Below are 25,847 nucleotides of genomic sequence, written 5' to 3' on the forward strand. Positions count from 1 at the left end.
CTCTAGGTCTCCCGATTTGAGGCCAGAGTAGACCAGTTATGGTGATCAAGATGGCCAAGGCTGAGATGTTGTTTCAGGGAGTCCTTGAATCTTTTCTTCGGGGCTCCTCTCATGCGGCAGCCAGTGGCAAGTTCACCATAGAGCAGGATCTTAAGTAGGTGGTGGTCCTTCATCCTTGAGACGTGCCCTGCCCATCGCAGCTGTGTTCTCATCAGCATGGCCTCTACACTTGTGACTGCTGCTTGCTCTAGTACAGATGTATTGGTCACATAATCTGACCAGCGGATGTTAAGGATTGTACGGAAGCAGCGCTGATGGAAGCGTTCTAGGAGACGCAGGTGGTGGCGGTAGATGACCCATGATTCGGAACCATACAAGAGAGTAGACAACACTATGGCTTTGTAAACACTGATCTTGGTGCTTTTCTTCAAGTGTTTATTACGCCATACTCTTTTGTGGAGTTTTCCAAAAGCACTATATGCCTTTGCTAACCTGTTGTCTATCTCTCCGTCGATCTTACCATCCGAGGAGATGAGGCTACCAAGGTAATTAAACTGTTGGACTGATTTGAGCTCTGATTGGCCAATGGTGATATGGGGATGATGGAAGACTTCCTGAGGTGCAGGTTGACGGAGGACCTCTGTCTTCTTTAAGCTGACTTCCAGCCCAAAGAGCTCAGCAGCATCTGCAAAGCAGGATGTTAAACGCTGCAGAGCTGCTTCTGTGTGGGCAACAAGGGCGGCGTCATCAGCATAGAGCAGCTCCCGGACAAGGTAGTTTAAGGTCTTGGTGTGGGCCTTCAGTCGCCTTAGATTGAATAGACTTCCATCAGTATGGTATTGAATGTAGATACCGTCCTGATCATCGAGGTACCGACACGGTACAAGCCTCAGAAAGGGTTTATCAACTGCTCAGTGTGCTCCATCTGCCAGCAGTACTTAATTGCTTTGATTGGAGTCTGCCCCTGACCCCTGTCCCATTCACTCTCATTACCTGCACCTTTGGTGGGTGGAATTAGCATTTGCCCACGTGGCTGCACAGCACGTGGGATCACACTAAGAGCTATCATTATGAAAAGTACTTTTTGGGAATAAAATACAATGTCAACACATTGTTCTTAAACTGCTGGTTTCCCATTGTTTGCCAAGAGAGTAATCTGCAGGCAATTTAGAGGAGGCTGAACACCTAGTCTGCATGTGGAGATGGGAATCTAAAGCTTCTTTTGAATTGGTGAAGAAAGAAATACATTGCTTCATTAAAAAATGTATGTCCTCAGTGTCCTTCCCGGGGGAGAGAGCTGTCTGATAGTCCCAAGGCTCTTATGTTATTACTATGATTTTTGTTGCCTGTTGAAGCTGCAGCAGTGCAGCTTGTTGCTACTTTCATGCTATTCCAGCTGTACAGTTAGGGCTCCTGTTTAAGGTTCATTTCTCCTTTTCCTAAAGCCACGGTCTAAAAAGTCCTAAGACCTGGAAAACTGCACTCATTATTTCTAAATGCTGTGAAGACTGGTCCTGTCCTATCTGTTTTCCTTGCCACATATCATCCTCCGCTACTGCTTGGATAACTACAGGTTTGCTTTTTGGGGAGGAGATGGGATTGTAAATTGGCAGAAAGATAACGCTCAAATGAAAGAAACATCACTAAAGCCTTTAAGGCCAGCGAGAATGACTTAATACAGCCTGGATCCCTGCTGTGATAGGGCAAAGCATGAGATCTTTTCATTACAGCAGAGCAACAGCTCTGCTAGTTTAAATGGAGAGTGGCTTTGATAGTTATTTTCAGTTCTGTAGTTCACAGGCTCACAGGGATTGTCTTGACACTTGCTGTGTCTTGGAGGGATACAAGTTAATGATACGTACCATAGGTAAGTCGAGCAAGGGGGTTTAAAGATATAATTCGCTTACTAATTTTCCCTCTCCACTACCCCAAATCAGCAGCTGAAAGAATCACTTTGGCATACTCCTTGGGTTCAAATAACAGCTCTCATCCTCCCTGGGCTGGATTTGAGTCCGCTGGTCCATGGTCCTGCTGTGGTATGGAATGATATGCACAGTGAATATGCTGTTCAGGGTGAAATTTAGACTAGGTAAGTTGATGAGCAGACATGATTAGAAGGATACATGCTGCAGGATCATGCTTCATCAAGGTGCTCATGAATCTGTTTCTTCTTCTTCTTCCCTTCATGTGGACCAAGTTCATCCTAGTGCTCCCCTTCTATAAAGAAAGAGATCAGGTCAGTGCAAGAAAGCACAGGAAGCTTTCCTCTTGCTCCTCCATCTGCAGAGCTCTTGTCATAATGTGCCTTTTTTCAGGCTTTTGACCCCCATCAGAAACAGAGCATAAAGTGAAGGGATGTGGCAGCAAATGCTCTATTGCAGTTTAGTCTGCAAAAGATGCCCACATCTGCCCTTCAGTCAGCAGTGGAAGGAAGAGACACCCACTGATCTGACATCTGCTGGGTGACAGGGCAAGAATAGGAGGGAGCTACATGCCCCAGAGTTATATTTTAGCCAATAGTCTGGTATCTGGTTCTGACTCCTTAATATCTGGTTCTAACAAAGTGGATTGAACCATGTCCTGCACAACCTCATCTTCCTGTGGGAAGGAGGATTGGTGACAAAGAGGCAGGCTGGGTTAGACAAGAGGAGAGGTGAGACAAAGACAGTGATGCAAAGACTAATGTGCAACCAGCCCACTCTTTGGCAGGGAGCGTGTGCCAGAAGTATGGAGTATAAAGTTGTAGTTTGTGTCTCTTGGCAGCCATAAGGTTAGATCTGCATTGGTTTTGCAGATTTTAGCTCAGGTTTTACAAATCTCCACATCTTTGGAAAATATACTAGAGCCTTAAATGTTCATTAATCAGGTATTTGAGCATTTGCAGTGGGTGGAGCTAGAAAATCTTTATAGTTCATAACAATTCTGCACAAAGTAATTAAGAGTTATACAGGAGCCACAATCTCTCTCAAAACTTCTTCTACTAGTGAGGCAACATGCTGGATTTTGACAGACCCTTCTAAAATACCTTATTTTAGCCTGTGCAAGTTGCCTTGGATTCTTTCCCTGTGCTGTCTGAAGCTATATTTAGTTTTTCTAGGAAACAGTGAAAGAGACCCTCAGAAGAAGAAGACCTTCAGAAACCTACCCTTGCTGAGGACCTAGTTCAGACTTCCCTTTAACTGCAGATTCTCAGCTGCCAGTGGACCATCCACCAAGTTACCCCAAGGTAAGTTAAAGGAGACATCTTCACAGTGTGTTTTGCTCACAGTGATGATGTCCAAAGTGTGAAGTCTAGTTATCAGAATTTCCCTGAAAATTTTTCTTTTAATTGTAGAAGAGAGATACCATGAAGTAGGCAAGTGGAAAATGAGCTGGCAATCAAAATCCTTAATTCTTAATGTGGTTTCCTTTTGCTTGGACTATCTCTTCAGTACTAACTGTATCTGACTGCTCTTTACCCAGGCACTGGACCTCAGCTACCATCAGCAATATTGGCACAATATGAACTTCACAATTTCCAGGTTCATGTTTATGTAACAGTACAAATGCATTTAAAAGCCTCTGCCTTCAGAAGGAGATGAATAAATGTAAATGTTCATCACCTCTGAGCTTATGGTAGAGGCATTTGCAGCTCAACAGAATCTCCACAGAGAATAAAATGACAGTGATGTGAGGGTGAGGGTAAAGAAACATGGACTTGATGATCTTAAAGGTCTTTTTCCACCTGACCGATTCTATGATTCTATGAGTTTGGAGATCAAGCTCTGTTCCTACCTCCCCAAAAGACTTCTTGGACAGATTACTTGCTCTCTCTCCCACCTCTTGTTAAAGTGGAACAAAAATTTACCTACTAGTAAAGAATGGTACCATCACACCTGATGTCTTACTGAGACACAGTTGTGTGTGGAGAAGCAGCAGCACAACATATAGCAGAAGATTATTTCATAATGTAGGCATAGAAAAGACTGAATACAGATTACCTAAATGCGGTATTTTTTGACTACTAAGAATTTGTATCTACAATCATATTTTAATGAAATTTTCAATGTCCCTTTCCTTGTTGAGTATTAGCACTACAACAGGTGCTACATAAGTCACACATTAATACACAAACTCTACATCTCGCAGTTTTGTGTGTAAAATAAGTTTACAACAGTACAAACCAGAAACTGTATTTTGCAAACTAGCTCAGCCACTGAACCATTCATTTGGTTCAGCTTACGTATGTAAAACTGTGATGAAATCTGAATTTGCATGCGTATGAAATCTCTGTGAGATGGGAAAACATTCTGTATTGTCATGCACACACTATTTTACCTACTCATAGGGAGAGGATAGGAAAACTCCCCTTCTTCTTCTTCTTTTCCTTTCCCTTCTTCTTCCCTTCTTCTTCCCTTCTTCTTCCCTTCCCTTCCCTTCCCTTCCCTTCCCTTCCCTTCCCTTCCCTTCCCTTCCCTTCCCTTCCCTTCCCTTCCCTTCCCTTCCCTTCCCTTCCCTTCCCTTCCCTTCCCTTCCCTTCCCTTCCCTTCCCTTCCCTTCCCTTCCCTTCCCTTCCCTTCCCTTCCCTTCCCTTCCCTTCCCTTCCCTTCCCTTCCCGAGCCTGGTCTCCTGCCCAGCCAGGGTACCAGGTGAGGCCTCAAGTCTGCCCTGTGCTGTGCCATGATTTCAAGCCCAGCTCCTCAGCACACCAGGTTTAAGAAGGTGGTTGAAGAGCAGTTGGCTTTTACTTTCCTCATGTGCTGTAGGAATGGCATGTGTCCTTATGCAGGAGACAGCCTGAGGCATAGACCAGTTGCAGGGGCAGGGGGCAACCATGGCCAGTCCTTCCATGATACACACTGGGTGTATTTATGTCCCTCTGTGTTTATTGTTGATATGGGAGTGTGGGAAAGGCCCAGCAGAAACACAGCTTCATTGAGTGAGGTGCTCAGCAACAAAGATTTGGTCATGAAAGGCTTAGAGTTGAAAAAAGCAAAACTGAGGTGAAATGGAGGTAGAAACACTGAGAGGCATTTGCTCTCTTAAAAAACAAGGTTAAGTGGCAGGCAGGGAATAAATCCTGTCTCTGAGAGAGGACTCAATTTTCAGTCGGGAGATATAGACAATTTTCAGATGGCCATTTTTAAGCCAAACAACTGTTTAGATTTTTGCTGCCACTGCCAAGCACCTCTTCCTTTTTTGCATTTTTCCCAGTGCCTGAGAAAGCCAGAACACAAGCACAGTGAAATGCAAGGACAACAGTGTTGTGCTTCTGAAGGAGTCAGGAAAAGTGCCTGGATAAAACAAGCTCCAAATCTGATGAATGGCAACAACCACACAGCCCTGTAGAAGTTGACTGCCCAGGTGTGCCAGAAACAGCCACTGCAGCATATGTGAAATTACAGCAGGCCTGGAGCATCTTTTGCCACTTTGTCTTTTCTCTGATATTTAGGTAATACGTTAGCAAAAATTTCCCAGCATGAAATTTTCCATCTACTGAAATATGATTATGTATTTCTCTTTTGTGTTTTGTGGTTTGTTGTGTTTTTGTTTTTGTTTTTAATTATTATTTCCTGCTGGTAGAGAATTGCCAACTCCTTGGTCTTTTTTTTTTTTTTAATTCCAGCAAGCAAAGCTGGAACACTAAAGATTTAAGCTTCCCATATTTTTAAAACACTTCACCCCCCAAGTCTCCTGCATTATGGGTTGTTATAGCGTTTGCACCTTAACACTTGCATTTAAACACAACTTTGGAAGTTTGGGAGTGCTTAGTCTTCTCTCATTTCAGACTGATGCTCCAGCTGAACAGCAGTGGCTGTTCAGGATGGATGAATAACTCGGTAGGAAGAAAGAATTCATAAATTTGCCTGCATTAAATATTGCTCAGGCCTAAAAGGAGGCTGCCACCCTTACTAGAAGTAAGCAACATTTTAGTGTGCCAGCCAAATAGCCCCAACTCCTTTCCACTGGCAGCTGCAGCGTTTTCCTTCACTGTGCACTTTGTCCGTGCATCAAGCAGCGGAATATGCCAAGAGGCATTTGATTATTGCTGCAGTAGGTCAGATGGGGGCAATGTTGATTTTTTTCTGTCTTGAACTTTGCCTTGTTTCTCAAGAAACTAACTTAAGGGGAAGATGTCAGAGAAACAATCACATTACACTTACTCTATTGTTTGGGGAAATTAATAGTTAATTGGATACTGTCAAACTGCAGTCAGTAACCCCTCCTAACGCAAACATTCAATCAGTGAAAGGACAAAAAGTATGAAGGCTCAGATAGTTCTCGTGAAATAACTGTCATTATACTCATCTTGTAACCCAGTCTTTTCTTCAGCAGACTAAGCTCTCCCAACAAAAGAACTTTTATGTGAAAATTTCTCTGCCAGGATTTTTTTCCAGCACAGAAATGTAAAAATTCATATCCCTAAGCAACACTAATCTATTAGATGCAAACAATAGTGCCTTTAATATTTTTAGCTTGTTGGGATTTCTACAGAAAATTCTGCTATAGATGTGTCTGTGTGCATGAGGATGTGCATGCTCTAAGTTTTGTTTGAAAGTTATTGTGCTGAATATGTTTTTCAATAAAAAATCCACTCCATTCCACTTCTTTGTAAAAGGGAGGATTGAAGCACACATTTGCATAATAAATTCTCATCACTCAATGAAAAAAAAATCACAGAACAGCCTGAGTATCAAGACCTTGCAAACTTTTCCTGAGCTTCTTTTTTGCGCTCTGCCTGAGTTGCCACCAGCCCCTCTTTGTGATCTTTGAGAAAGACAACAAAATCACTGAAGGGCTACTGTGCAGGCACCCGAATGTGTAAAGATACTGTAATGTGTTGAAGCATTGGTAAGAAAAAATGAAAACATATGGAGACTTGTTAAATGTCACTCTTCAGACAGAATAACTAGTAAGATTTTTCCAGTTTCTAAAGTTCTAGTGGGGAACTATCCCACTATATCTAGCATAAGAGCCTTAATGGAGAGTAAATATCCACAGGTTTCCCAGAGAAGTTGTGGATGCCCCATCTGTGCAGGTGTTCAAGGCAAGCTGGATGGAACTCTGAGCAATCTGGTCTAGTGAAAGATGTCCCTGTCCATGGCAGGGGGATTGGAACTAGATGGTCTCTAAGGTTCCTCCCAACCCAAACCATTCTATGATTCTATAATTCTATGGAGAGTGAAAATGTGTACTATGGGCTTTATCTGAATTAGGTGGAAGACCAGAAGAAAAGGGGAAACAAATCTGTCAGAAGGATTGAACACTGCCAACCAGTTAGCACTACATGACAAGAGCACAGCTCCTGTGAGGTAGATTGGATCCTACCCTGTGCTGAGGGTGCCATTTGATTTTAATGGGAGTTTTCAGACTCTAAAAGATGCATGGAATTCCAGGAACACATGAAAGGAAACACTGAAGATAGGGGATTACTTACAGAACAGAAATATCACAACTCTAAATAATCAACCCATAGAGCAAAGCTGCCCCGACTTTCTCACTGGTTGCACTTAAGGAACCTCTGGAGGAAACTGAGTTCACTCTCACACCTCCAAAACTGTACCTGTGTAACCACTTCGTGGGCGGCCCATAAACCACTGCCACGAGAACACCCTCCCCAGAACGGGACAAAGCACAGAGGATTCATTTACTGGTGTGAAGCAACAAGCTGCTCTTTATTTCAAACAGCTCTAGGAGGTGTCTATTAGCACGGTGTGAACTCAAAGGTGAAATTCACGACTATGACTTCTTGTCACTAGCGAGCAAGCGGGTCATACGGGGCACCGATACACGTCATTCGTGTGGCACTGACGGGCAGATGGAGAAACCCTCACACAGCAGGCCAGGGGTCGGCCCTCAGGAGAGACAAGTTCAGGATGCACCTCCTGCAGCTGACCACAGGGCAACGAGCGCCCAAGTGCTGGTGCCACCAAGCCTTTCCTGGGGCTCTCCCGAAACCATACACCCCCAAAAGCACAACCTAAAAAGGGGACACGCTGCGGAAAGCGCCGCGCCATAAACACGCCCCCATCCACCTCCCGCCGCAGCTGCTGAGGAGGGCTTGCGAGACAGTGCCATTTATAGCCGCGGCCGAGGAGAGTGACAGGCCGCCCAGCCAATGAGCGGCGCCATCCGCGGCGGTGCCCATTGGCTGCCCGCGGTGCCGGCGGGTGGGCGGTGCCGGCTCCGCGCGCTCCATGGCGCCCGGGGCGGGGGGCGGTCGCCGGGTCCGGGCGCGCCGCTGACGCGGGGGGCGGGCGGGGAAGGGAGCGAGAGCCCCGGCAGAGTCTGCACAGCCCCCGCGACCCGCGGGTCCGCCGCGCCGGAGCGCCGCGCACAGGTGAGCTCGGCAGCGGCGGTCAGCGTGTCCCGCTCCGCCTGCGCGCCCCGCGCCGCCGCGGACCGCCGGCTCGGCTCCGCAGGGTCCAGGGATGGGCGTCCCTCCGATGGGCGATCGTCCGGAGCGGGAGTGATGGGCGTCCCTCCGATGGGCATCGTCCGGAGCGGGAGTGCGGCGGAGGCGCTTCCCCTCGCCGCGGGTCTCTGCGGTGTCGCAGGCTGGGGGCCGTCCTGCTCCGCCATCTGCCCGTCCGCACCCCTCTGCGCTCCCGTGCACCTGCGTGGCGGTGCGGGCAGCGCCGGCCGCTCCTCCCCGGGACTTGCTACCGCCTCCTGCCTTCGCCCTGTGCCCGGGGGTGCCCGCGGGGGTCTGGGGCAGAGCGGCGTTGCGCCCCCTTCCTCTCCGGCTGGGGCGCCCGGGGGAGACCCCTCTTTCAGCCCTTCCTCCTGCTCCTCCCCGCTCGCCGGGATCCCGAGGGCGTTCGGCGGAGTTTGCAGTTTCCTGCGCCTCTTCCTTCCCTCCGCAGCCCCGCCGCGATGCCCCGGGCGCCGCGCAGCTCCCCGGACCGGCGCTCTCCGTCCCTCCCTCCCCTTCGTCCCCGTCTCTCTCGCCCTCTGCCGCCCGGCAGAGCTGCCGGCGCCCGATGCCCATCTCCCCCCGCTCATTTTTCGCTTCCCGGACGAGATGGACACGACCGGGGCGGTAAGACACCGAGGGAGGTCCCGACTAACTCGGGACGGTTTCCACGGAGGCAGCCGATTCCCCCCCTTTCCCGGGTTTAGGGGCTGCGGGATGGCGGGTGGCGGCTCCAGGCTGCGCGCCGCGGGGTGTGCTGGAGCTTGTCAGTGGAAATAAGGTGGAAAAGCCCCCGTTTAGCAAATCTCCGCCACCTTTTCCTTCTTTCTGTCTTTTACTCGCGTGCCGCTCTCCTCTGCCTTCAAGAACAACCCTTTCAACGCAACGCTGCTGCCGTGGTAGGTGCTTTCGCGCCCTCCCGGCAGGATGGGGTCTGGCTCATTTTCTCGGAAGTCTGGCACTGTTCATGCTATGATCCCACACTATCCAGCCCTTCAGCAGCTGTGTGAAGAGCCTTTGCAGGCGCATTGAAGTGCATCAGTTTTTATGGTTTGCGGTTGGGAATATGCTTTGTATGTATTTTGGGAGTGTCTGGACACGTACAGAAACTTGTTCTTTTATTTAAGACGTGATTCAATGGGGTGCTGCTCAGCATCCAGGATGTGCCGGAACCTTCAGCACCCATGGCCTTCAGCATCCAGCCGGGTCATTCCCTTCGTTCTGCAGTGGGAAAGGTTCAGATTATAACGATGCTGGCAAATTTCATAGCCTTCATCTGTCTAGTTATGCCCTATCATACCGTCATCTCAGACTGGATGACCCCTCAGTTAAATTTGTTTAGATTGTGTTGTAAATTATTAAACAAACCTAAAGTGACCAGCTGGGAGTTAAATAATTTATGTGCATCTACATATGTGTTTCTGCTGGTTTAGCTATACGCATTTTTAAAAGCTGGGACATGTCTGGTTCATGCATGGCCTTGATGTATGCAGTTTGATATAGTGAAATGCTTGAATAACCATCTAAGTACTGCTGAGCTGCTGGTGCCTGTGCTAAGAGGAGTGGTTGCAGCACCCAAAGAGAAGGATGAAAGCAGAACCAGCCAACTCAAACCCATGATAATTATTGATTTGACACGATTTTGTGCACGTTGACTGACAGTTGAATCACGTTGCTACTGTTCTTTTTACTTTTTGGTTTTCTGATTTTTTCTGACTGTATTTTTTGTGGATTCCAATAGCACAGTGAGAGGCCCTGATCGTAACATCTCGATTTTGTTGCAGCAGATGTAAAAATGATGCTCACATTTTTGGCAAGGCATATGGTTCACTTTCCTTGCATTATCAGTTGATATTTCTGCTCGCCTGATTGCCCTCTCTCTTTGCGTATTGGACCAGCTGTCAGTTGCCCCCACTGGGATAATCCATCTAACTTGCAGCCTGGTCCTTTGTGCACACCTGAGCTGCTCCAGAGACATCTGACAGATGCTAAAATAATGGGAAAAGTAGATTACAGTTTAGGCATCCTTGCTTCAGAGACACTTTAGAGTTAAATTGTTGGTGCCATTGATCTTGTGGGTGTCCTAGTTGCTTATTCTCGTAGTCTGGGAATCACCTGAACTTCCTAAATTCATGTAGACAGTCCTTATAAAAACCTTGGGATTTGGGATCTTTGCCTCTCCTTGCTATTAGAGTTTATCCAGACTTTTAACTTCTCACTGGATTACTATTGCCTACCCTTCTGGCTTTTAATTATGTCCATCTCCTTTTCAAAGTGCTGGTACTGATGATATTTCCTTGCATGCCGTGCTCTCTGGTTAGCTTTCTACAGGTGTCTTAGTTGTCTTTATCCCTCATAGGTGTCTTAGTTGTCTTTATCTCTCATTGAGTTGAATTGAAGCTTCTGTTATCCTAAGGCCTTTCACAGCTCTTTCTGTTCCTGCTCATTATTTTATTTCTTACTGAATTTTACCATCCACTGTGTCTGCTTCCCATGTACTTGCATTTGTTCCTTTCCTCATAGGTACTATGCACTTTCAGAGTTAATGTTTAAAACCACAAACCTATCTGTGCATAAAGTTTCTCAAAAGAAATTATGCTAGTAACATTGTAGGTGAGGTAATTGTGGTCCAAAGGTAAACACTTTCTGCAACGTGGATGTTGTGACCAAGATTTGAACACAGGAGTGTGTAGTTCTGCCACTTTGTTGTTCTCTTCTGTTCTTTTTTTAACCATACCTGTTGGTTATGTCTTGTTTTGTGAGCTCTTTGGTAAAGGTAATGTGTGCTGTGATACAAGCTTGGGAAGAGTAGTTTAGATTTGTCTGGAATCTCTTGGTACCATAATAATAAAAAGTATTTTTCACTCTGTTGTTCTGAATGCAGCAAGGCAAGAAAATGACAGAGATTGCTTCCAAGGAAAATTCAGAGCTAGTTGTTTATTGCTGACTAACATACTTGTATCAGGTATAGTTTATAGTGGGGAAAAAAAACCTGGCAGTGCCTTGAAAGAACGTTGACTGCTAATGTTTGAACTACTGTAAGAGCTGATTTATTGCTTTGGAAACAAGTCTCTCCCCCTCTTTTTCTTTTTTTTTTTTTTTTTTGAGTTGGTTAATTTATTGCCCTATATTCTCTTTGTCTTACTTAGTTAGGACAGGATGATTAGATGTTGGCTGTGTTTGACCAGTGGAGGATTTTCTAATCTCAGGATATGGAACCTTCCCCAAGGATAAAACTGACCTGTAGGTAACTTATTTTTTATCCTTGTGCCTGTGTGGTGGAGATAGAAGAGGGATATGGTCATATGGCTTTTTATGGGGCTTTTGGGTTGTTGCCAGTTGGTATAGATTGAGCAGTCAGTGCATATGTGACTGTAGTCTGTGCTTTAGCTGCAGCTGAGATAGGAAAAAAAGGGTTGTGGATGGATCAAATGCTCTTGCACTGAGCAGAGAAAGATGAGTGATGTGGGTTTGTAAATCTGGTCTCTCATTTTGCTGTGCGTGGTTCTGCTGCTGCAGTTACATGAGACCCTCACTGATTTCAGAGGGGTTTTGTTCAAGTAAGGACTTAAGAGTGGAGCCTTGAGTTGCTGCTTCCTGAAAGCAGCTTTTGTATCAGTTCATTACCTGCTGGGTGACTCGTGACCTTGCTTCAGTTTATATTAAAATTGTAATGTTGGTGATGTATATGTTTGTCCTTTAATGACTGAATTTATGTGAAATACAGCTCCTCCAGACACAAGCAGCCTTAGAAAAAGGACACATTCCTCTAACAAGTTCTGTTCTCTGAGCCGAGAGCGAGGTGCACATAAGAGACAGCAATGAACGTGTAGTGTGTTTCGGTTCTTGGGGGGCGCTTGGAAATATTTTTTGGCATAATCTCTTAAATTTCGTTTCCTTTAAACAGGACTAGAAGAATAAAGAGAAGTTTGATTGATGAGAACTGTAAGAAAGCATGCAACAGTTTGGAATGGATTGATTTGTGATACATCTGATATGTGAGAGCTACATATTGTGTCGCTATTGTCCAGCTGCTCCTGGTGGACTTCAGCTAACTTCATTGTAGCCCAACAGATAGATCCTCATCACTAATAGAACATAAACAAGTGTGATGCTGAAATGAGATGAGGCTCCGAAATGGAACTGTGGCCACCGTGTTAGTTTTCATCACTACTTTCCTCAGTTTGTCCTGGTATACTGCATGGCAGAATGGGAAAGGTAAGTAAAAAGCTCTGAAACCGAATTAACCTTCACAGGGCTGCATGGCTGTGTGCTGCTGCTGTATGATAGCAATCTGCAAATTGCTTGTTGACTAGCTCTGCTACAGAAGGTACTGCCTTGATGAGGAATAAACACGTGCTAGTAGGTCCAGGAAAATTAACTTGGAGTGATCCTGATCTAAAAAATTAAAAAAAAAAATGTACCTGAAATAAAACAAATGCTGCTGTTGGAGGAATTGGTTGGTCAAAACTGAATAGGTGTGCTTTAGTTTTTCTTCCTAGTTTATGGTTGTTGGAAAACCATATGTTTGTTTTTGATTCATGGTTTATTTATTTATTTACCCATGTAACATATGGCCAATGGACCCGACTAGAGAATGTTATTTTTGGTGCTGCTTTCTGTCTTCCCTGATGATTTAGTGATGACAGTGGCAAACTGCCAATCAACACCATTGAAAGACTTTTCTTGCTGTCTTTGAATGAAATTTAAAATACTTTCTGTCAGAGTATCATGTAAGAAATGAGCAAATTGACCAAGTAATGGGAAATGCATCTATTATAACCACATAAACAATTTTCTAAAATAATTAATGTGTAAATTCTATTGTGTGTAGTAGACTTTCACCTTTTTATATATCTTTGATCTTACTGCACTCCATGTGAACCCTGAAAAATTCATTTTTCCTGAGGGTTGGGACTGTTTACTGAAAGTAGGGTTTTATCTTTCAGTAAAGCAAATAAACTTGTTCAGCAATGTTTTCTAGAAGAAGAAAGGATTGTTCTTTTATTTTATAAGCATCTGAACTCTTGAAAAACAGTAGACTACATTCTTCAAAGAGCAAGTAATTTTAAAACTAATTTTGTCTTCAGTGATTGTTTGTTCTTATTATTCTGCTGAGAATATTATCTTCAGTTGAGCCTCAGGTCCAGGAAGAGGAAGCTGAGGCTTTCCATGAATACTGTCTGTTGTAGCATAGCCAACTTGTAGCCCTTATTTAAGTATAAAAGAAGCAGATGAGTTCTGTGTCATATTGAATATTTTTTTCCCATTGGGCATTTGTGGGAGAAGCAGATGCCTTGTGGTGTGATTCTGCTGTAGCAGTTGGTTGGTAGGCTACCCTTCTGAATGCAAGCAGGAGGAAAAAATGTCAGCTTCTCAAGGTTGTGGTAATATATAGATCTTTTAATTGGACAGCAGAAGTGTAGATGTGCCAAAGACAGACAAGAAAAGGGTATCTGAATAGCACTTTAAGTAGTATTTTCTTCGTTTTGACTAATAACAAATTCAGTAGTTACATTTTTATTAATTTCTTGCTGAAGAACCTCATAAGAATTTTGCTTTCACTTCTGCAAAGATAGATATCTATGAAACTCTTTGTCATGGTTTTTTTCCTTTCTTATATGATACATGATTTACATGTCTCGGTCTCTTCTGTCAAAGCGTAACACAAGGAAAAGTCTCTGTTAAAAGAAATAAACAAAAATCTGCTATTTGGGGCTTTTGTTAGTCAGACTGCTCTTTTTTATACCTTTTTTTCCATCGGAATGCTCAGAATCAATACTTCCTTAGCGTTGGTATAAAATTTCTGCGTTTATCTTCTTCAGATCTTGCTGTTGAGCATTAAGATGGTAATTTGTTAAATAAAAATAATTGTAATGATGTATCAGTAATGTGTTAATTAATCATAAATCACAGTTACAAAACTAAAGTCTAAATCACCTGTGCTTAAGGTGTTGCTTCAAGAGAAGTTTATACATAGAACATTATTTTTTAAATTTTGCATAGGTTTTCCAAAATCAAAACAGATTGGAGTTAATTAAGTGCCACATTTTCATTCAACGCACCAATGGAAAAGATTCAGAAACTGATGATAAATATTTGCCAAGGTTTTTTGTCCAGCTCGATGTAATTTTATGTTTATTTAGTAAGCCTTGTGGGATGGTATTTTAATTGATAATGTTTTCATTACAAATTTTTTGAGTAGCTCAGTTTGAAGAAAACAGTGCTTGCTGTTCTCATTCGCTGAAGGGCTGTTGGGCGTCGCATACTTTGATTATCGTATTTTGTTATTCATTACATTTATATTGCATTTAGATTCCTGTATGTTTAAATCTTCAGATAGCAAAGTAAATCTACAGTAGGAAAGAAAATACTGTTTACACTTTTTGAAAGAAAAAGCAACCCCCCTCAAATTGCTCAGTGATAACTGAAACAAATTTTGTTTTTTAAAGCAGAAGCATAGTGCTTCTTTCCAACAACCCTAATCCAGTCTTCTAATTTTAATTTAGAAACTAAGATCTTGGATAATTATCACCTAACATGCAGAATCATTTGTAGAATACCAATTAAGACTGGGATTATATGATATTTTTGTAGATCACATCTTCCCCTAGTAAATATAACTAGTTTTAGTCTATACAGAATAGGATTTAGACACTTCAAAGTAATACAGACTTTGGTATTGCTTTATAGTGCAAAAATTTGTCTCTGCAGAACAATGCATTGCAAACTTCAAGGATATGCTGAAAAATTGTTGGGAACTGACGGAAATACTCTGTCTGAAGTGCCATCGTTGGAAACAGCATGGCTTTAGCTTACCCTGTGGTCTGATTATGTAAATAACATTTCACAAGGCAGACACAATGGCCAATTATATGTTTTGCTTTTAAAGGTAACTGTGTTTGAAGAAGGTTGACTGAAATATCTGTGGTCCTTTGAGAGAGTCTTCAAAATTAGCCCAAGATCTTTGTCACTTTCTGGACCTCATGCAGTGTATAGAAGCACTGGAGTTGCAAGGAAGCAGTACAAGCCCTGAATACACATGGGAAAGACCTCTCGTGAGGGATTCTTGAACAACAGTTGTAAGGCCTCTTTCTAGGGTTAAAAACGTACTATGGTTAGCATAAGTTAAGTAGATGTTGGAAATCAAAATTACAAAATGCTGATTACTGTGGTGCACAGAAGGGCCACTTTTAAAGGATCTGCAATCACTTCACATTCACAGTTAGTTCAGTGTAAGATGTCCTTGAATTCCTCCTAAGACTGAGCTCTTATGCAAGGAATAACTTTATACTTAATACCATCTCTTTTGACTGAATCGTGCTTTCTGGGACTACTGACCAGCTCAGGGTCACAGGTCTTCACCACCTCCTTTGTGAGTTCTAGCACTGCTTTTAAGAAGATCTAACCATTACAGATCAGTGCTGTGTACCTATTACACCAGTCACAAAAATGACATCAAAGCTGTGTAGAGAGTGTAGTCTTGATGCTTTTTAACGTGACTATTGGTTTGAGTACATAATGTTCCGGGAAGAGCACTATGCTCCATGATGCTCAAGAACCTCCTCTTCTTAAATCAACAAACTTCCTAATCCTAATTCATTGTGGAAATTGGGAAGGAAAGTAAATAATTTCACTGAATTTAGGGCAATCACAGTAGGATTTAATTCAAGTATTTTTTCATTTAAAATATGCAAGTTTTGTTCTTGGCCAAAGACGGTTGTTGGCAGTGTCTTACATGACTTTTAGAAGGCATTTGGCTACTTGAAATGTGAGAACAAGTGTGGAACATATATTGTGAAAATCTGGTGCAGTTTAGCCCTTCAGGATTGGCTGAACTATGTCATTTTTGTAGCACTCTGAAAACAGTGGTGTATTTCATCATTCTCCTTTAAAGATGAAGAATTAGTTGGAAAAGCTTCAGGTTTTCAGTTCATCCAAGAGTGTTGCCATAACTGTAGAATTTTCTCACTGTATGAGGATGGCTTATTTTGGTATGCTGATATAAATTCACATGTGAAGACCTCTGAGAGAACTTGAGATATTTAGCTTGCTTCCTAATTTGCTAAATATTCACTCATACTTAAGTAATGAAGGTTGGAGCTACTGTTTCCTTTTAAGCATGATGTCTTCTCTCATTTGGAGAGAAAATAGCCTGGAATTTATAATAAAACTGTTGTCTTCTCTCTCATCTGGCTGTTTTCATAAAATTAAAATTACCATGTTGTTTCTCAGCCACAATAATCATAAGCGTTCAAAAACATCTGAACTTAGCAACAAGGATAAGAAAACCTAACCGAGAGGAACCTGACAAAAAGCCTCAGTCAATGGTGGAAAATTTTGACATAAGAACCAAAAATATTTATTTCCAGAGGAAGAAGAGTCCTATAGAAAGAACCATAGAGGAAACAAGACAAGGAGGACAGAATCTCTCTCCCTCTTCCTTCCCCTCCCCCCTACCTCTTTCTCTCTCTCTGTTTTTTCCCCCTTGGCAGTGGTTATGCAATATTCTCTTGTAAAAAAAAAAAAAAAAAAAGGTGAGAAATCTGAGAGATGCATGTTAGTATTTTGCAACCATAACCCACCTTAGTTTATACTTTGATCCCAAGAGAAGCTGTTATTCGAGTGAATGCTGCTACAGCCTTCTGGCTGCATGTTCTGATTTTCAGAGTTATGTGCTGATTTCCCACTGATGTGAGTTAAGACAAACCAATCAAAAAAGTTCAATGGACTGCAAACTGGGAAGGGTGAAGGCAGGAGAAGGGGAGGGATGGGCTGGTGTGCTAAAGTAGAAAGTGTTATAACAATTTATGCTAGTTTGGAGAAGAGAGGTCTCTTTCATTTCTGCTAAATAGAAGGGAAATGTTGGTTTTCTTTGGAAAGTCTGTTGCAGATCTTACAGGAGCTGAAATTAAAGGAAATAAGAGGGTTTTTTTCTTTTTAACACCAACACATGAATGTTACTCTGGTCTTTATCTAAAATACACTTCAAGCTTGTTTTCAACAGCAGATTGACCTATAACTTAAAAAAAGGAATTGAATTTCATTAAACCTGGAATGTAGGTTTGGAATGATTACTGAGAGTCCTGTGGAGGTAGTGAACACCCTGTCCCAGTTGAATCAAGCAGAAGAGGTATATATATTGCTGCTCAGGTGGGCAGTGTTTGGGTCTGAAGTATCTTTTTGTCTGTCTTATGCCTGTTGCACCAGAACTCCTCTGGCACCAGTGATTTTTGGAAAGCTGCAGTGAAAAGGGTTGCAACCAAAGGGGCTTTTGCAGCAATGCCTTCTTTGATTTTTTTTTTTTTTTTTTTTTTTTTAGTAACCTGCTATCCAGGTTAGCCAAATAGTTTATGGGATTATAAAATTTGGTTGCTCTCAGAGCATTTAACGTCATTTGGCTCAGCCAACATCTTGAGGTGCTGCTCTGATTACAGCCCAGTTGTTAGAGTTGGAGAAAGGCCGTACTTTTGCTCAGTGTGACTTCTCCTAATACTTCTTTATGCTGAATCTTCTATGCTTGCATGACTCCTCTAAAATCCTGGTTGCTACTCGCATCCAGAGACTATCATGTGATTAATTTAGCCAAGCCAGGAAAGACAGTTGCATCTGACACAGCCGCTCATATCCTACTGTAAGACATGTATTTTACAAATGTGCAATGGACTGTAAGCCAGTAATTGTCTTCCTAGAGTAGTTAAAATAGATATATGGTCACATTTTAATAGTGAGCAAGAGGGGCTTTGCAGTAATCTGTTGTATTTTTGGTGGTGGTTGATATTTTCCTTAGTGAATCTGGGTGGTGAGAGGGAGATAATTCTTATTGGATTTCAAACAGCACCATGATGGGAGGAGCAGCAAAGGTAGACAAAGAGGTTCAAGTTTAAAATAATTTAGGCAAATTGGAGACCTAGTCAGGAAGGGGGGGTGTGAATAGAGGGTTGAAGGTAGGGGAAAATGCTGCAGTCAAAACATGGGGCCCAGTAAAGATGAAGAAAATCAAATGTATACATAAAGAGTGGGGAAGAAATTTGATGTTAGCATGATAGTTAGGAATGAAAGTTTACTGTAAATCCCATGCTAAGTGTACTTATCATGTTATTGCAGAAAACAGAAGAAATTGTACAAAAAAGGGGTGTAAGGAAATAAGTATAAAGTCTACTGCTCCAGCAAGGCACAGGAAGTCTTCTTTCTGTTCTGCTTTGTACTGTGTCTGTTTCTGTATGGTACACTGCAAAGAAAATAGATTAATTAGATGGGATTCAAAGAAGCAACAAGTGATCAAAGATTCAGAAAACCTACTCTGTAAGGGAAGGATCAGTGCCCTGACATTCCTTAGCTTAAAAGAAGAGAGAGAGAGAGATAATTCTGAAATACTCTAAAAGTTCTTGCCAAGAAGGTCTTGCCAAAAGAAGAAAAAAAGGGCATCTATTGTTTGTGGCCATAGTGAATAACAGGATATAAGGGACTGAAATTGAAAGGGAGGACAAGGTTAGGTAGTGGAAACAGTTTTTGTAATGGCAAGTATAGTTACATACTGGAGTAGATCATTGGCGAGGTGTCAGTGGTGAAGAATTTCCATGTAGGCCTTTTCAAAAATAAGTTAAACTGGCAATGACAAGTAAAAGACACTGATACCATAATTGGTACCAGAGACTGGGGCTAGCACAAAAAGAGTGAGTTACACTGGTCTTTAAAATCAATATGACGCTTCCAAAATAAGTCTTAGCTAGGAAAGACCTACAGCTGGCAAAAATACTCTAACTTGGAACTAGTGATCATGCTGAAATTAGTTTTGAGTGGGGGGCTGGACTACATAACCCCCAGAAGTTCTTTATAACCTAAATTAATGTAATTATTCTTGACCTTTGCTGGGCTTATCTCTTCTAGTGCCAAAAGCAACATGACAGTGTATTTCATTGCTTAATAATATTGATGTTTGCATGAGATATGTGAGAGTTGCCTGCTATTATAATAAAATTTGATTCCTTAAAATACATAAAATGCATGCTTGTATTTTAGCAGAATCCCTTATCTGTTTATTGTTAATCTCTTATTGTTATTAACAGTAAACAACCAATTCTATAACTAGGAACCATGAACATACCGTGTCAGAAAAATCTCAAAAAGATTTTTATTTTCTAGTATGATTTTGTATTTTTTTCTTTTATTTTTCTTCACTCACACAGTTTGGAGTAGTATCTTATTCAGTAACCTTATTCCTGCTGTGTAATTATGACTTTATTTGCTACCTGAATAACAAAAAAGCCTTTTTCATTATTGATACAATTTTTAGGATTAGAGTCCTGTAAGTTGCTTCTTTTTAAGATGAGACACTGGTAAGTCTATAATTTAGTTTTGTTTATAACGCACTGTGTTTCGTGTTCCTGAACATGGCAGAAAGTGAAGAGAAAGCAGTTTCCTTGCTCACAGTGCAAGACTTTATTCCAGCTAGTCTGTACCTAAAAAGCAATTGCTCTACAGTATTGTAGAGCTGTGCTTCCAGCTGCTTTTCTGGTTGTCTCCTCAGCTTTCATGCAGCTTTCTGTCTATTCCTGCGGATGCTTCCCACAGATGTGCCACCCATCTATCTGACTGTAAACAACAGAAACCCTATTCCTGCTTGTGACAGTGTATAATTTTTCTGTGTAATGCTCAAAAAAATTTAAAAGTTTCCTATGCTTATGAAGCACAAATATTGCTGTTGTAGCCTGCAGATACATCATGGTCTTGCATATCAATGCCATGAACATTTTAAGTTTCCTCAGACAGTTCGGAGATGGGCTGAACTAAATCTTTTTTCCATTACAAATTACTAGTTAAGTACTTGTGCCAATAAGCAGCCCTCATACTCAGTTGCACAGCCCCTAGACAAACTCTAGAGGTACCGTTAGAGAGAGATTTGAATAAAACAAATGTGATGGGATTACATTTGACTTACAAGGTTGTTGTTAATTTGCAGCAATATGTGAGCACGATGAAGCTTTGATCCTGAGTTTCTTGCAAGGAGGACAAGTTAGAAAGAATATGTTCTCAGAAACAGAGCTTGTTCAAGACAGTTGTCAAGGCACAACAAGGCACAAAGAAACAAGAAGCATCAGCAACCTCAACCCACTAATGTGTGGAAATAATAACCAGGCTTCAACAATGGCTTGAATTTTGTGCCCAAGCTAATAAAAATTTCTAAAAGTTTCAGCACTTTAAAATAGTGTTGTTAAATGGTGAGGTTGTAGCACTCTTCTTACCAGTTATCTTTTGCTAGATGAATTTTCTTCTAATGTGTGAAAATGTTCAACGTTTGGCTGTGAATCAGCCATTACTAATCTCTGTTTAGTTTAGGAAACTGGCTTTCCTTGCTGTAGTTTGTGGCTTGTATGTGTACATTTGTTTCTGAGAGGAAGGATAGGAATAGTTTGAAGTAAGAACATCTTAATTTGTATGCACAGAAACTCACTGACTTATTGACAGTTCTGTAGTAGAAACAAATCATGTTAAAGTGTTTGGAAGCTTTCAGGTTGTCAGAACTGATTGCTTTTCCTGTGTGCTACTGTGTTCTACTTTCCTGTGTACTTTGTTTCCTGGCCACATTGGACTGTAACTTACTTATACGGAGAATATCCAGTGTCTTAACCCTCAAAACTTGAGCCCTGAACATTCAAGAGTATGTGAGCATATTAATGTGATGATTTTTGGAGAAGGTTTGGGATACGCACACCTGTTTTTTTTCTGGACGTGACTTCTTTTTCTTCGTGGAAATCTTGCCTGGGCAGAAATCCTTCAGATCCAGAGCCTGCAGCCCCGGATGGGTGGATGCTGCTACACAGGCATCCTGTTGTTGACCGAATTACTGCATTACCAGAAATTCCAATTGTGTACACACAGATTGTTTAAGTGTGCACAGTAAATGACACCTTTGGGAAACTTTCTGTAGGTGTGTATTTGTGATAAGTAGTTGCTGAGAGATTGTACAATAGTCTGTGTGCTTTTGGGATGTCTGAGAGGGGTCAGTCACTCAGTTACTGCACAATTGGTTGGCATATTTGCTCTAAGTCACATTCTGGAGGATGTGTAGAGGTGAGTGTGGAAGTGTCAGGGTTAAATATTTTTGCTTTGCATAAAGGCTGTTTGCACTCTCTTGATCAGAGAGGCTCTAGACAGAAATAGGGGAGACCTTTCTGAAATTCACGTGTAGACAAGGATAAACCAGTGGCTTGGATAATGAATGTAGGATGGCTGTGGTTAAATTCTTTCAAAGTTGAAAGGTTACTGCAGCTTCTTTTGCATTAAAACATGCGGCTGTATGCTCTCTTTCCTTCTGTTACTCCTTCATAATACTTTTTTAGTCTCTCCTTCTGGCTTCGTTCAAATGTACCGTGGAATACAAATTAACCTTTATTAGCACTTGAAATTTGTGGAGTACAAATTAACATTGTATTCCTCTGAGTTTGGAGGAAACAGACTGTTAGGACCAGAGCCTCTGCTTGGTCCCACGAATGTGTACCCTTCCCACCCCACAGTTTTGGCTCTCACTAGGCACACAAAGATACCAGAGTGCCAGGTGAGAGAGCTGGTTTATTTAAAACTCAAGACATAAGTTATATGTCTTAGTTTTGGATTGTTCATGATACTGCTGGTTTAATCCTCCTTCAGAGTGTAGAACAAACTGCTTGTGATTGTGTTTGTGGGTGTATTTTTGTACTTGGTCCTTTTTTAAATTAGTGGAGAATAGCCCTCTGGGCCTTGCAAGAATCTGTGCTTCAGCTTTTTTCTTTTATCTTTATCTGGTGTTGAGCGTGTTACTGTTTGTTCATGTTGCTGTGATTGTTAAATCTGCCATAGAAGAAAAAGGCATTCATGGCTACTTTACTGTGTTTTTATTGAAACATTATAGATGCATTTTTCAAATGGAAATTAAATGCAGGAGACTGGTATATTAAAAGGGATGTTGCCATTTGTGGTATTTAGGTGGAACTGTAGAGTTGGTGGCTGATGCCAACTCTACCCTTCATTCTCAAAACATTCATCATCATGTCTAGGCTTCGCAAACGAAGATTTGGGAAGGGCTCTACCCACATTTGCTACAAAGCGCACTGGTGGCTAAAAAGGCCAATACGAGATAGACAAGTCTGGTTGCAAAAGGCACAGCAGAAAGACTCCTTAGGTGGTATCAGCAAGACACGATTCTTTCTGCGTTGTCTTTTCTCTTTGATGGTGATCCTGCGTGCTTTCTCAAAAGAAGCAGCAGCGTTATAGCTGGTGTGTCTCCAGACCTCTGATTGGAGACCAGAGTAGACCAGTTATGGTGATCAATATGGCCAAGGTGGAGATGTTGTTTCAGGGAGTCCTTGTATCTTCGGGGCTCCTCTCTTGCAGCAGCCAGTGGCAAGTTCACCACAGAGCAAGATCTTAGGGAGGCAGTGGTCCTTCATCCTTGAGATGTATCCTGCCCAGCGCAGCTGCGTTCTCAGCAACTTGGCCTCGATACTTGTAACTGCTGCCTGTTCTAGGACAGATGTGTTAGTTACATAATCTGACCAGTGGATGTTTAGGATTGTAGGGAGGCAGCATTGATGGAAGCGTTCTAGGAGTCGCAAGTGGTGGCGGTAGATGACCCATGATTTGGATCCATATAAAAGAGCAGACAGCACAATGGCTCTGTAAACACTGATCTTTGTACTTTTCTTCAAGTGTTTATTTTACCAAACTCTTTTATGGAGTTTTCCTAAGGCACTATATGCCTTTGCTAACTTGTTGTCTATCTCTCTGTCAATCTTACCATCCGAGGAGATGAGGCTACCTAGGTAATTAAACTGCTGGACTGATTTGAGCTCTGATTGACCAATGGTGATATGGGGATGATAGAAGACTTCCTGAGGTGCTGGTTGATAGAGAACTTCTGTCTTCTTTAAGCTGACTTCCAGCCCAAAGAGCTCAGCAGCGTCTGCAAAGCAGGATGTTAAACACTGCAGAGCTGCTTCTGTGTGGGAGACAAGGGCGGCATCATCAGCATAGAGCAGCTCATGGACGAGATGGTTTAAGGTCTTAGTGTGGGCCTTCAGTCGCCTTAGGTTGAATAGACTTCCATCTGCATGGTATCGAATGTAGAATGAAGAGTAGTGTACTGGAAAAATAATTGAAAATATGTAATTAACACAGTGATTTGGGAAATTTAAATGAAGGTATTAATTTTCTGCACTGAGTATTTTGTAGACACTGTTCTTGTCACTGAAATTTTTAAAATGTTACCTTCTTTTACCTTGTGACACATTCCAATGGCCTTAGTTGAGTCTAACTAGAAACTGATATTGTCTTGTCTAATCTCGTGAAAACATGTTAGTTGCTGTTTCTGGTCAGTTCTTTTGTTGTTTATGAGTTCTTTTACCATAATTGAAATTCTGATCTGTTAGAGTTTATTATTTGTTCCAGCATTTGCATATGACAAACACGTCATATTGTCTGGTTCTCCTCCCTTTATCTTTTTTTAACACTAGTCACTATAGGAGGCATTGACTGGCTTTGGTTGCAGCTGTATAGCTTATGTTGTGTTTTGTTAGCAATGCAGTTGACTGGGGCAATAAGAGCTGGACAAGAGAAAAAAGTAAGGTGATTTCAGATCAGTTACTCATTTCGATTTTCTTATGTGTTGTATGTCATGAATACAAGGAATAATATGAGTAACCTTTGACTAAAATTTCATCTCCTGTATTTTAAAATACAGCTATAACTATAGCTGATATGGAGGCATCAGATAAGTAGAAGATAAAAAGTGTAGAATGCAGGTTCAGTTCATCCTAGAATCACAGAACGGTTTGGGTTGGAAGGGACCTTAAAGACCATCTAATTCCAAGCCCCTGCCATGGACAGGGGACACCTTCCACTAGACCAGGTTGCTCAAGGCCCCATCCAGCCTGGCCTTGAACATTTCCCAGGATGGGGCATCCACAGTTTCTCCAAGCAACCTGTTCCCAGTGCCTTGCCACCTTCACAGTAAAGAATTTCTAACTTACATCTAATCTAAACCCACCTTTTCTCAGTTTGAAGCCATTCCCCCTTACCCTGTCTCTGTGTGCACTTGTAGGAATTCCTTCCTCAGCTCTCTTCTCAGCCCCCTTTAGGTACTAGAATGTGCTATAAGGTCTCCCTTCCAGGCTGAACAATCCCAACTCTCTCAACCTCTCTTCATAGGAGAGGTCTCCAGCCCTGTGATCATCTTTGTGGCCTCCTCTGGACTTGCTCCAACAGGTCCATGTACTGCTTATACTGTTGCCCCAGAGCTGGATGCAGCACTCTAGGTGGGGTCTCCTGAGAGGAGAGGAAGAGAATCACCTTCCTTGACCTGCTGGTCATGCTGCTTTTGATGCAGCCCAGGACACAGTTGGCTTTGGGGACTGCAAGTGTGCATTGCTGGGTTATGTTGAGCTTCTTGTCAACCAGCACCTGCAAGCCCTTTTCCCCAGGGCTGCTCTCAAACCACCCAGCCTCTACTTGTGCTTGGAATTGCCCCGACCCTGGTGCAGGACCTTTCACTTGGCCTTGTTGAACTTCATGTGGTTCACCCAGGCCCACCTCTCAAGCCTGTCCAGGTCCCCCTGGATGGCATCTCTTCCCTCCAGCATATTGACCACACCACACAGCCTGGTGTCATTGGCAAACTTGCTCAGAGTGCACTCATTTCACTGACCACATCACCGACAAAGATGTTAAAAAGTGCTGGTCCCAGTACTGACCCCTGAGGAACACCATTTGTCGCTGGTCTCAACTTGGACATCGAGCTGTTGGCTGCAACTCTGAGTGCAACCATTTAGCCAATTCCTTATCCACAGAGTGGTCCATCTGTCAAATCCATGTCTCTGCAGTTTGGAGATAAGGATGTTGTGCAGGACAGTGTCAAATGTTTTGCACAAGTCTGGCTATTTGCAAGATGTGAGTGACAGGATTAGGGGTAGCTGGAACGATTACCGAATTGGTAATTTTATGGGAACTTCTTTTCTCCTTCAAATCCTTTTTCCAGTTTTAACTTACCAAGTCAGTAACAAGGAGGATCAAAGACTTCATTTTCATGAATTCTGTTACAGCAGAGTAACAGAATTTATGTGTTAGTAAATGGAATTAGAAGTTCAGTAGGTTATAAAAAAGTGGTATGCAGATAAATATTTTTCTTAAAAAAACCCACCCAAAAAACCCACAACCCACCACAAAAGAACTCCCCAGGAATTTGAAACCACTGGATAGCATGAATATTTTAATACCTTAATATAGGTTAATGTGCTTGCAGCCAAAAGTGTTGACTGATGTCTGAGGAGAAACATATAATGTCACAAATGACTTGTAGTCAAACTAGCTGTAAGGGGTTGAATTACCTAAAAGGTAATTGCATTTGTTTACATTGTCAGCAAATCTGTAAGTATTTCAGGTGAAGGGGTTGTTTCTTGTTCTCTTTTAACAGATGTGA

At 42.3% G+C, this 25,847-nt stretch overlaps 1 protein-coding gene across 2 annotated transcripts in view; it reads left to right on the forward strand.

Moving 5' to 3' along the window:
• Positions 1-8,228: 8,228 nt before the first annotated feature.
• The window catches only part of MGAT4A (alpha-1,3-mannosyl-glycoprotein 4-beta-N-acetylglucosaminyltransferase A), a 78,659-nt gene continuing 61,040 nt past the window's right edge, over positions 8,229-25,847 (forward strand). For both annotated transcript variants that reach the window (XM_032679567.1, XM_032679568.1), the window contains exons 1-2: positions 8,229-8,320; positions 12,303-12,613. In XM_032679567.1, coding sequence (XP_032535458.1) covers positions 12,520-12,613 — 94 coding nt within the window. In that variant the 5' untranslated portion in view covers positions 8,229-8,320; positions 12,303-12,519. The remainder of the gene's footprint in view (positions 8,321-12,302; positions 12,614-25,847) is intronic.

The sequence above is a fragment of the Chiroxiphia lanceolata genome, chromosome 2 (genome assembly GCF_009829145.1).
Source record: "Chiroxiphia lanceolata isolate bChiLan1 chromosome 2, bChiLan1.pri, whole genome shotgun sequence".
Lineage (NCBI taxonomy): Eukaryota > Metazoa > Chordata > Aves > Passeriformes > Pipridae > Chiroxiphia > Chiroxiphia lanceolata.